This window comes from Gigantopelta aegis, chromosome 4 (genome assembly GCF_016097555.1).
Source record: "Gigantopelta aegis isolate Gae_Host chromosome 4, Gae_host_genome, whole genome shotgun sequence".
Taxonomy (NCBI): domain Eukaryota; kingdom Metazoa; phylum Mollusca; class Gastropoda; order Neomphalida; family Peltospiridae; genus Gigantopelta; species Gigantopelta aegis.
In genome coordinates this window covers 34347577-34360582 of record NC_054702.1, presented here as the reverse complement: position 1 = coordinate 34360582, position 13006 = coordinate 34347577, and the positions used below count along the sequence as shown (strand labels likewise).

The 13006-nt window shown below is 37.4% G+C and overlaps 2 protein-coding genes across 2 annotated transcripts in view; one reads left to right on the top strand and one right to left on the bottom strand.

Moving 5' to 3' along the window:
• The window catches only part of LOC121369803 (protocadherin Fat 4-like), a 60338-nt gene extending 58767 nt beyond the window's left edge, over window positions 1-1571 (bottom strand). Inside the window, exon 1 of the mRNA XM_041494877.1 lies at window positions 1506-1571. Within this exon, the coding sequence (XP_041350811.1) occupies window positions 1506-1571 (66 nt within the window). The remainder of the gene's footprint in view (window positions 1-1505) is intronic.
• Window positions 1572-5735: 4164 nt separating this feature from the next.
• On the top strand, window positions 5736-10103 carry LOC121370444 (toll-like receptor 4). The gene is given in 3 exon segments (XM_041495672.1): window positions 5736-6019; window positions 7486-8538; window positions 8540-10103. Coding segments are annotated over 3 exon segments (2472 nt in total). The 5' UTR covers window positions 5736-6014; the 3' UTR covers window positions 9954-10103.
• The last annotated feature ends 2903 nt before the right edge of the window (window positions 10104-13006 follow it).

Sequence of the window (13006 nt, the reverse complement as noted above, 5' to 3'; positions counted from 1 at the left end):
GTCTTGAAACGAATTTTATATACAATTTTATACTGAAATTAGTTTCCGGCATACTTCGTAATTCACCCCAATCATTTCGTATATCCTCGGCATAATCCCGAATGTTTTCAAATCACTGGCATGATTTTGCAAGTAAGGTTTTGATTGGTCGAATTAAAGGCCAATTGGACATGAGCTCCAACGGGCTGCTGTTAGATCCACATGTAATAGTGGAGCTAATTTTAATTAGTTTGTGTCAGTAAGTTGACTGAAGACAACACACAAATGTATATACAGTTGTGAAGAACAGCCAAGACGTCAAGTTATAGCAGCGACTGGCTTCTCTACATTGTAAAATGTACTAAATTTAATACATTAGGATTATCGTAAGACATTATCCTATAAAACCTTTCAATATTGACCATATGTTGTACATTCTATTTAAATTCGTTTCTTGTAAATATCTTTATACTGGCCACACCAAAACTAAGTGATATTCATTTTGTATAACTTTCATATTACATAATGCACATAATCTCTGGACATAATGTTATATTTTGATATCTACCAGTTTCGGATAATTTGACACGAACAACGAGAAAGAAAGAAAGAAATGTTTTATTTAACGACGCACTCAACACATTGTATTTACGGTTATATGGCGTCAGACATATGGTTAAGGACCACACATATATTGAGAGAGGAAACCCGCTGTCGCCACTTCATGGGCTACTCTTTTCGATTAGCAGCAAAGGATCCTTTATATGCACCATCCTACAGACAGGGTAGTACATACCACGGCCTTTGATATACCAGTCGTGGTGCATTGGCTGGAACGAGAAATAGCCCAATAGGCGAACAACGAGATGATTACAAAATGTAAACGCTATGTTGGTATTCTTGAAAGAAACCTAACCCTAACCTAAAAGCGGGACAAGGCCAGGTGCGTGGAATTTAGATAAAAACAGCTACTGGGTTTCAACGTCGGCATGAATTTATAGCCGAGTTTACCGAAAATATCGCTCTCAGAGGCGGATCTAGCGGGGAAGCAGGGACTCGCCCCCCCCCCCCCCTAAATTCTGCGATACTTATAATTTTATTATATATTAATTTTATTTTTTTGATGATCCCCTCCAAACCTCCCCCAAAGTTCTTTGGCATTCCGCCTCATGTCATTAGGGCCCCCATAAATGGATTTTCTGGATCCGCCACTGGCTCGATATCGGTATAGGTGTCAATATCGAATACCGTACCGATACAGAGGTAAATCACCCCCAAAATACCGAACCTGAAATTTGAATACCGCCAATACAAGCTCTAAATAGTACATTATCATCACAAATCGCTTTAATGGATCTAACAATCTTGTAAATAGTTATTGTACCATATTTTGTAGTTCAAACCATAAATAATTTCTATTAATTCGATCAAAAGCCTTAGTATAATCAATACAAGAGTCTTCTTAAATATTATTGTTACATAAGAGTATAAATTGTTTAAATTATATGCTTTATGCATTTTTTCACTTTCACTCGAATTTCTTGACCAGCTGTTGGATAAGCAAGAAGCTTGCCATTTGTCTTAACAATCATGGACACTCATGGTAATACTTGTATGTCGAACCACATGCATGTCCCAGTTAAACATGTATGTCCCAGTTAGACATGCATGTCCCAGTTAAACATACATGTCCCAGTTAAACACACGTGTCCCAGTTAAACACGCATTTCCAGTTAAACACGCATGTCCCAGTTAAACATACATGTCCTAGTTAAACACGCATGTTCCAGTTAAACATACATGCCCCAGTTAAACATGCATGTCCCAGTTAACATGCATGTCCCAGTTAAACATGCATGTCCCAGTTAAACATACATGTCCCAGTTAAACACACGTGTCCCAGTTAAACACGCATTTCCAGTTAAACACGCATGTCCCAGTTAAACATACGTGTCCTAGTTAAACACGCATGTCCCAGTTAAACATACATACCCCAGTTAACACGCATGTCCCAGTTAAACATGCATGTCCCAGTTAAACATACATGTCCCAGTTAAACACGCATGTCCAGTTAAACACACATGTCCCAGTTAAACACGCATGTCCCAGTTAAACATGCATGTCCCAGTTAAACATACATGTCCCAGTTAAACACGCATTTCCAGTTAAACACGCATGTCCCAGTTAAACATACATGTCCCAGTTAAACACGCATGTCCCAGTTAAACATACATGCCCCAGTTAAACATGCATGTCCCAGTGAACATGCATGTCCCAGTTAAATATGCATGTCCCAGTTAAACACGCATGTCCCAGTTAAACACGCGTGTCCCAATTAAACACGCATGTCCCAGTTAAACACACATGTCCCAGCTAACCATGCATGTCCCAGTTAAACATGCCTGTCCCAGTTAACACTGAAATAAGAGCTTTAATTTACGGCATACGCGATTCCATGAGGAAACTTGATATCTTATTGTTAGGCAGATATAATTAGGGCTGTTACACAGTATTCACGGAAGATGTGAGTTCTTTATCATGCCAGACTTCATTCGTGTAAGAAATTGAAACAACAACAACAACAACAAAACCCTTAATAAACATATACAAACAAACAGACAGACAGACAAAAAAAAAAAAAAAAAAAACCTGTTCCCGTCTGGGTTCCAAGCTGTAAAACTGATCCCCAAATGGGAGGCGGGACGTAGCTCATTGCTAAGATGCTCGACTGCGATATGACGTGGTTTCCTCTTTGTTGGCAAAACGCATGTATAAAGATATGAACCGGCCTCGGTGGCGTCGTGGTAGGCCATCGGTCTACAGGCTGGTAGGTACTGGGTTCGGATCCCAGTCGAGGCATGGGATTTTTAATACAGATACCGACTCCAAACCCTGAGTGAGTGCTCCGCAAGGCTCAGTGGGTAGATGTAAACCACTTGCACCGACCAGTGATCCATAACTGGTTCAACAAAGGCCATGGTTTGTGCTATCCTGCCTGTGGGAAGCGCAAATAAAAGATCCCTTGCTGCTAATCGGAAGAGTAGCCCATGTAGTGGCGACAGCGGGTTTCCTCTCAAAATCTGTGTGGTCCGTAACCATATGTCTGACGCCATATAACCGTAAAATAATGTGTTGAGTGCGTCGTTAAATAAAACATTTCTTTCTTTGTATAAAGATATGCTGCTATTCAGAAGGCGTAGCCAATTTGGCGACAACAGAGGCATGTTCAGAATGGTGAGCAATGGAGGTTGCTTTGCAATGCAGACGGGTTTTCGCGTGTAACGTGAATGTGATACGATAGAAGACAGTGGTACCAGTCAAATTGTTACCGAGCGCTCGCTCTCCTGAACACGCGACAGGTTTGGCGTATTTGTGGAGACCCTAGTTAATGCCACATTTTAGTCAGGGATTCTGAAAAATTTGAGCTCTTCATGTCACCATGTACACAATGTTTTTTTAAGGGCATTTATTAATTTAGTGGCGACAGAAGGTGGCGCATGATAGCTCGAGTTTTCATAGTCACACTGCACTTGTCAATTGTAGAAGGCTGTAGATGTTGTTGAAGGCATCACTCTTCAAACTTGCCCTTATTCTCGTATTCTCCTAGTGTACAAATGTTCTGACAGTTGAGGACACCCCATCACTGCAACGTGTCATCAGGCTGAAGTAGATACATCTTTATCACTTAGTCTATGTACGTACTCCGCACCACTGGTGTCAATAGTCATCGACACTAACGATATTCATATGTCAATCACTGATGAGACAGCTCATTCCTGTATATTCTATAACTAGAAAAAAGATCCAAACATATGAAGGTCACTTTGTAACGAAATAATGAACCCAGCTGTCATTACCGCTTGACTGGATCTGATAGTAACTGTCGTACTTCTGGTTATGGTAAAAGAGCATATATAAGAAATGTACTATGAAACAAAGAAACTTGACCTCTCCTAAATCATCACTTCCCATCTCCATTGAAACCATGGAAGTCCGTAAATTAACACCTATGTCATGAACATTGCGTAGCTCAAACCCTTTAGAAACCTGAGATAAAAGTGGCACTAACAAAATAAAAAAGAAACAATAAATCTTCCAACAGACTGACGTTTCGAACAACACTGATTGAACACTAGTTGTCTAGCCTTCATCTATCTCTGCCATTTCTTTCTCACATCCCCCTCTTCTGTTGGTCCTGGTTAGAGCTAGCACTCCAATAGACATCCAGTACACAGACGGTAACAATGTTGACAGATCTGACCTGTTCAGTTTCGTGAGATAGACTAGGTTTTACTGAAGACCTGTTCAGTTTTGTGAGATGCACTATGTTTCATCAGTTATAACCTATATTTATTGAATTTACATAAAATTATTTTAAAATATATTGCACTTTCTATTGTTTCACTGTAGCTCCCAGGTCAAAAAGGCATCAAATTGTAAAAAGGACCCATAAAAAGATTTTGAATGCCCTGTTTAGTGAAAATAGAAATCTCATGTATTATTATATCTCAATTACTTTTAGGGTTCCAGAATGTTCTCATTTTAAATATGATGAACAACGGCCATCTTGAACTTGAAGACCTAAATGATGTAAAATTTCAATAATAACATCCATTTTTTCAGTATAAAAACACTATTAACTTATGATCTAACGCAAATATTTTAAGAGCTCTGACATTTTCTAATTATCAATGTGGTGAACAACGGCTATCTTGAATTTCAATGTCAAGATACATTAAAAAAAAAAAAAAAAAAAAAAAAAAAAAAAAAAAACCACCAGAAGATTAAGCATCCTCTTTGTAATGGGAATAGACACCTTATTCCTGATTTTAATATATGTATTAAGTGAGATATGGCGATTTTCGATTTCCAATACGGCTGCTGACGGCAATGATTGATTTGGCCCTTTGGTGGATTTTTCCACAGATGACAGTTATGTTCCCATTTGGTTGTCCGGAAATTTGTTCGCGCATGTAGTCTGCCGTTTGTGATTATTTCATGGCAGACAGCTTTGAAGTGACAACTATTTGACTGAAGTTGACAGGGGAGAGCATGTAGTTTGTAAACATGTGTAACTTGTTGACATTGAAGACTTATTTGTGGTAATGCCGGACCATTCAAAAGTATTTTATTTTGTGTAAAATAGGTGTACTCCGGCCAGGTTTAGTGGTTGCATTTGTTTAAACCAATATTCTGGGGGAAAGAGCTGGACAACAGGGGTTGTCCTTTTCAGAGTATATTTCCCCCAGGCAGGCAAAGGTACATACAAAAAATCCATTGGCCTGCTGATATTAATAAACATGTTAGGGTCACTTAATTGTGGTCTGTGGCCAGTTAGCCAGAACTTTCACGGGGTACAGGGGGCTAAAAAAATGTTCTAAAGGTCCCAAAGACTTGAAATCCACCCTCAAAATTTGGTCTTCAAAAAATGGTTACAGGGCAGCCACATATAACCCCACTAAATGATCACGGGAGAAGAATGGAGGACAAGTGTAGCAGTTTGCAGAAGCTTAGTGCTAAAACGCGAATCGCAATACTCAAGCTTGATGCTAAAATGTGGATTTGGGTTTGCCATAAATATATTTTTATAAAATAAATAATCATTTGTTTTTGTATTATATGTTTGTGGCGTCTTATAAAAAAAAACTTCATGTCTGTCCTTGAATTACTGGATTCGTGTAAGTTAACCAACACTCTCTAAACATTTAAAATTTGATGTGCGTGTGCATGCGGGCGCGTGTATATGTGTACGTGCGTGCCTGATCGTCAAATATCCCTGACTTTTGGGGTGAAGGAACACAATTAATAAGCGGGACGAACTGACCTTGTACGTTTACGCTCACGGAAATATTTATAGCATTTAAACAAGTGTGTATTAGTGTTATTCAACTGCCGGTAACAGGTCATGCGTGTACGCGAATAACAACAGCCAAAGTAAGCCGAACTACACACAACACTGGAGTAAACCGTACCGAGAGGGTCATCCTGCAAAGGAAAGGCAGTGGAATATCGTCGAATTACTTTAACATCTAAATATGCAGTAAGTACAGGTTTATTATTTTCTAAATAGGTAATATTGAAAAAAAAAAAAAAAAAAAAAAAAAAAATCTTCAACCGCTATAATTTAATTTCCAATGTAATTTCGTAATGGCTACTTGGTAGGTTTGGGTGAGATGTACTATCTGTACGGTAAGTTTTGTTTTGAATTTGTAAAGTTTATATTTGTGAAATTATATGTTCAACTCTTCATATTGTCTTTTTGTTTCCATCTTTATTATGTATTCTGTCTCTATAATTCTCTCTCTCTCTCTCTCTCTCTCTCTCTCTCTCTCTCTCTCTCTCTCTCTCTCTCTCTCTCTCTCTCTCTCTCTCTCTGTGTGTGTGTGTGTGTGTGTGTGTGTGTGTGTGTGTGTGTGTGTGTGTATAAGTGATTATTTTATACCATCATCAGGCTCAAATAAATACAACCTGAGATCAGCAACACATAATAATCTTGTATTGCCAAGACCCAACACTGAATTGTATAAACACTCCTTCTGATATTCCGGTGTTGAAACATGGAATATAATCCCAGATTCTATTAAAAAAAAGAATATTCTTGCCTTCACTTAACAGACAATATAAAAAAAATCATAACAACACTGGCTCTTGAAAATATTTAGTAAAATCTTTACTCAGGAAATCTGTACGTTTAAATTCTATTTATTTATGATTATATCAAGTTGTGATAACATTTGTTTGTGTGTAAAATTTGGTTGTATTAATTATATATGTCTCATGGGTATTTACCTTATAGTTTCGATACATTTAATGAAGGATAATTATGTTGTGTTTTGTTATTACATTATTTATTTCATTATATGTAGAGTAGCAATGTTTAATGCTTAATAGACAGAAGGCCACAATGGAGATTAGTGCACTACTATTTGTGTAACCTTCTTTTAATAAGCATTATTATTATTATTGTGTATGTGGGTGTGGGTGTGGGTGTGGGTGTAGGTGTGCGTGTGTGGGTGTGCGTGGGTGTGCGTGTGGGTGTGGGTGTGTGGGTGTGGGTGTGGGTGTGGATGTACATGCGTGCCGGGGATTTGGGTATCCACTGTTGTAAAGGTGGCTGGGTCATGTAACTGTTTGCAGCTAGTAATTAAATCCTACTTTCAACATTATTGTGTGCAAACCATAAAATAAAATGACTATGCGCTGAACATTCCAGAAATTAACTATGAAATGCTAATTTGTAAATAAATTACTTGCTAATATGAGTGTAATACTTTTCAGTTTGTACTTTGATCAAAATTAAAATAAGACTCTTTAATTACTTGTTTTAACATCGCATGTAATTAACTTTAACACCATGCATGTTGAGGACAACGAAGCAAGTTTTATTAATGTTTGTCGCTCGTGGTACAAGATAAATAAGTCTCTGGTAGCGTCACTTTTTATATTGAAATTAAATGTTTTATGGCATCAACATTATTTTTAACAAGAATATTAATTATGTTTCAGTCTCAAGTTAATAATATGGATCGTAATCATATCAGAGGTCGAAGCAGACGTTATTATCAGACGAAATCGACCAGGAACACCTATTCGTGATAATCCGTGTACAGTCATCAAGACCGTTGCCAACTGCTCCCACCAAGAATTGTCAGGAGTGCCCAGTAGACTTCCTAAAACAATAACCGTGCTTCTGATGGACCATAACAAACTGTTTAGTTTGCCCTCACATGAATTCTCAAAGTTTAAAAATCTCACTGACTTGGATATTTCAAACAATGTAATACACTATGTAAGTGACGACGCTTTTCACGGGGTGACACGCTTACAACGTTTACACATGGAAAACAACAATGTTCAGTGTCCACAGAAGGCTCTTTCTGTCCTCCATTCCTTAGAGGAACTGTATGTGGATGGAAGTATCAATATAACCTTCGGTGAATATTTTCAAAATTTGTCTAAACTGACCAACTTGACTTTGTTTGGAAGTCTAGATGGCTGCAAGATAAAGCACATTTACAACTATACTTTTAAATATGTTCCACATTTAAAATTGTTAAACATATCAAACTGTGATTTGAAGACGATTGACTCTGGATCATTCCTACCTTTAAGGCACATTGAAGAATTAGATATATCGAATAACAATCACTTAAATTTTGGAAATTTCCAAAATGCTACATATGGTCTGATAAATTCCTCTATTCGAGTTTTAAGAGCAAATGGTATAGTCACAAGATGGTCTGTATGTAACATATTAAAAGACCAACATACACAGCATTTGAGAAACACAAGACTTGAAAAAATGTACTTCGATCATAATCGACTTGAATGCATAGACTTGGGAGCGTTGCAAAATCTTCCAGACACACTGTGGTACGTGTCGACTCGGTTTAACAGGTTTACCAATGGCCCATACATTGTTGCGTTGGAAGTCATGAGAAAAGTTACTCATTTATACTTGGGAAACGATGATTCAAAATCTATGCCTCACTTACCATACCCTAGAAGAAGGAATAGTGTTCAATTTGAATCAGATTCTTCTCAGTCTGGTCTTAAACAATATGTGGAACACGACGCGAAGTATTCCATTAACGCCTCCAATTCTGAAGTCCAGTTACTACAGCCCCATAAGTATTAGTTTACCACCGCATCTGCAGTTACTGCAACTGACATGTAAGAAGATGGTTTTCGACATCACTTGGTTACGATTTAAACCCAACAATTTAACCACTTTGATTTTAAACTGCAATTTGCTGTCGAGATGGATAGGTCCCGTGGAAGGATTGGACAATCTCCAGCACCTCGACCTGTCCAACAACCTGGCTAGATTCGTGTCAACTCATTTCTTTACAAGCTTCCCTAATCTCAGGTTACTCAACATATCATTCAATTTTCTAGGATCAATGCTGTATCAAGCAAACCAGTCTCTTATTCTTGACAATCTCACATCTCTCGAGGTACTGGACATGTCACTAAATGATATAGGCAGTCTTCCAGAGAATATATTTCGAGACTTGGTATCTGTCAAGGTTCTAAATGTATCAACCAATGTACTGTATCTGGATTTACCTCTTCGAGTAGCTCACATGAAGAATCTTCAGTTGTTGGATCTTTCCAATAACCAGATTCGATGGTTTTCCGAAACATTGATGCGCGACTTGGACACTATAGCTAAATCCACCAACATAACCGTTCAAATGATACTTAATCCCATTTCATGTACTTGTGATAATTTAGACTTTCTTAGCTGGATGAGGTCATCAAAAATTATTTTTCTTGATGTTTATAATTATACGTGTGCGTTTGAAAACGAAACATTTTCCCTGATTGGAACGTTCGAAGATACTGTTATTAGACTGCAAAATGAGTGCAAAGGATATTTAATACTGGTTCTTGGCAGCGTGTTTGGTGGTATTCTTGTTTTTGTTATAATGGTCGGAGCAATTATCTACAGATATCGGTGGAACTTGAGATATTGGTACTATGCTGCAAGAAGAAATCATCAAAACCTAATGCTTTTGGACACTGACGAGGATTCACTTACATTTGATGCTTTCGTTTCCTATGCAGACAAAGACAGGGAATTTGTAAACGAAATGAAAAACAGTGTTGAAACTGAAGCTGGGTTGAAGCTCAATATAGGTGATCGCAATTTTGATCAAGATAAACAAATTCCATCCAATATATTGTCCGCCATTCAAACGAGCAGAAAAACTGTTGCCATTTTATCTTCGTTTTACCTAGAGGATAAACAGTGTGAGTACGAACTGCAAATTGCAAACATTGAAAGCATAAAAACAGGACGGGACGTTTTGGTAATGATTATGTATGAAGATATTTCAACAAAGAAACTACCAAAAGAAGTGTCGTATCGTCTAAAAACCGAGTCGTACATTACATATCCCCACAACGAAGACGAGGACCGAATTAAGCTGTTCTGGAGACAAGTTATAACAGCACTTACAACAAACTAAATAAACAGGAAAGGGGGTGGGATGTGTCCCAGTGGTAAAGCGGTCGATTTGGGATCGATCCCCGTCGGTGGGCCCGTTGGGCTATTTCCTGTTCCAGTTTGTGCACCACGACTCGTATGTGCTATCCTGTCTGTGGTATGTGCTCCCCTGTCTATGGGATAGTGCATATAAAAAGAGTCCTTGCTACTAATGGAAAAATGTAGCGGGTTTCATCTCTAAGACTATATGACAGAATTTTCAATGTTTGACATCCAATAGCCGATGATTAATTAATCAATGTGTTTTAGTGGTGTTGTTAAACCAAAAAAACTTTACCAACAAAAAAATCTACCAAATCTAAAATGATGCGTAACTCATCGAACTTTGGTGCAAGAGACAATAGTCACCGGACTCAGTAGTAAAACTGAAATGTAAATTAAAGGGATATTCCCGAGTTTGCTCCATTGTAAGATGTTTCCCACTAATAAAATATTTCTACGATTAAACTTACATATTAAATATATTTTCTTGTTTAGAATATCAGTGTCTGTATATTGAATGTGTTTCTGGTCGTCTTAATATTTGTAAGAAGCCCAAACTGGATTTTATCTTCAAATAATTTCGTACGTAAGAAAAAACACTATTTTAGGAAATAAAAAAGAAAGAAATGTTTTATTTAACGACGCACTCAACACATTTTATTTATGGCTATATGGCGTCAGACATATGGTTAAGGACCACACAGATTTTGAGAGGAAACCCGCTGTCGCCACTACATGGGCTACCCGTTCCGATTAGCAGCAAGGGATCTTTTATTTGCGCTTCCCACAGGCAGGATATCACAAACCATGGCCTTTGTTGAACCAGTTATGGATCACTGGTCGGTGCAAGTGGTTTACACCTACCCATTGAGCCTTGCGGAGCACTCACTCAGGGTTTGGAGTCGGTATCTGGATTAAAAATCCCATGCCTCGATTGGGATCCGAACCCAGTATCTACCAGCCTGTACTATTTTAGGAAATAAAATGAAATTTAACCTAGTACAAATATTAGAACGATCAAAACACGTTTAATATACAGCCACTAATATTTTATGCAGAAAAATATAGTTGATATGTAATTACAATCGTTAAAAAGTCTCTTAATCGATAACATCTTAAAAAATTTATCAAACTCAGGAATGTCCCTTTAAGATAAAATCTAGTGATTTTCCAATGATCAATTATAATCGAAAATTGATCCGTTTGGCTCTACCGATGTGATGAGCGATTGTAAAAACCCATAATCAATTACATAGGACAATGTAAACAAAAATTGTTACTCCAGCTTATATGAAGAAATTGATGTAGATATTTTGGATTGGGGTTTGTTTACATGTGTACATAAAGAAGAAAAAATATATTAACGAGTTATAAAGGTAAAATAAATTATAATCCATTTGAGGGGATTATATCACGGCGAAGATGACAATAGGTGCATGGTCCTTATTATTCAAATTTGTCTTTGATGCATAACATTCTAACCGATTGAGTAATTGAAAGTTGGTATATTTGTGCCAAACAATTATAACCGATGATCGGTGATGGAATTCCAACCGATTTCCAACACTAATAAACTTTGAAAATGAAAACGAGATCTGAAAATGCAAACGTGATTTGAAAATACAAACCTATAGAGAATAATACATGAATGGCCGTTAGATACCATTTATCTTACAACTAGCTGTTTGTATAGAGAATAATACATGAGTGGCCGTTAGATACCATTTATCTTACAACGAGCTGTTTGTATAGAGAATAATACATGAGTGGCCGTTAGATACCATATATCTTACAACGAGCTATTTTAAAATGTATCTAACGAGCGAAAGCGAGTTTGATACGTTTTTAAACAATGAGTTGTGAGATAAATGGTATCTAAAGGACACGAATTCTTATTCTGTTTCTTACATATCCTCAAAAATACCCCAGGTTTTAAGCACATCTTAACATCTTTTTCGACAAAAAGTTATTTACAGCCCTTGCATTTGTAGCTAACTTACATGTCACAGACAAATGATTGTCAGGTTAACTATACTTCACAGTGTAATCGATTTTAATCGTGCTGGTTTTTTCATTGGGTGTATGGCATTGGTGACCTAGTCATCACCTAGAAGCAGCCAATTGTATGTCTTGAAATTGTTAACACACGTACATTTGTAAACAAGTATGTGTTATCAAAATTAATCTAAAAAATAAAATTCACCAAAGGGTGTGTAAGAAATAAAAACTACAAATAACTGTAATATCGAGATCTCCTGCAAACATGATCGTAATCAGGTTAGCGTTATAGGATCCCAACTCAACTTTGCTTTATACCGATTGCACTTTTCAAGGATATTTAAATTAAGAAATAAAATATATCTTTGTACACTTCTAAAATGTGCTTCACATTGTTGAACATGTCTTCTGAACACAAACAAATACACATTCATTCATGACTCGTGGGTGCATACGCGTGTTAGTGCACAGGGGCGTAGCGTGATCTGGACCTGGGGGAGTTCGAATATGAACCAAGTGGACCCTTTTTCTATTGTTTTTACACCACCAGAAACTCCATATGTATAAACCTGTATGTTTTAGTTCTGAAAGCGGACCATTTGCTTCAGCGAGGGGAGGGATTCGGACGAACCCCCCGAACCCGCCCCCCCCCCCACCCCAGCCTATACCCCTAAGTGCATGTGTTTGTATGTGTGCACTAATAATGTGTGGCATATGTATAAGTACATGTAATAATGTGTGGAATATGTATATGTGTATATATATATTATATAAGAAAACAAGTGTACAGAATATGTATTTAATTTTTTTTTTTTTTTTATAATTTCCTTTGACATGTTTCTGTTCATCATCTTCTGTTTAAGACTATAATACGTTTCATAGTTCTGATGAGGAACCGAAACGTGTGTTTGTGTGTGTGTGTGATCGTGTACACGTTAGCTTTTTTGTGTCAAACAACCAATATTAATTGTACAATAGGGGCGGGACATAGCCCAGTGGTAAAGGGCTCGCTTGGTGTGCGGTTGGTTTAGGATC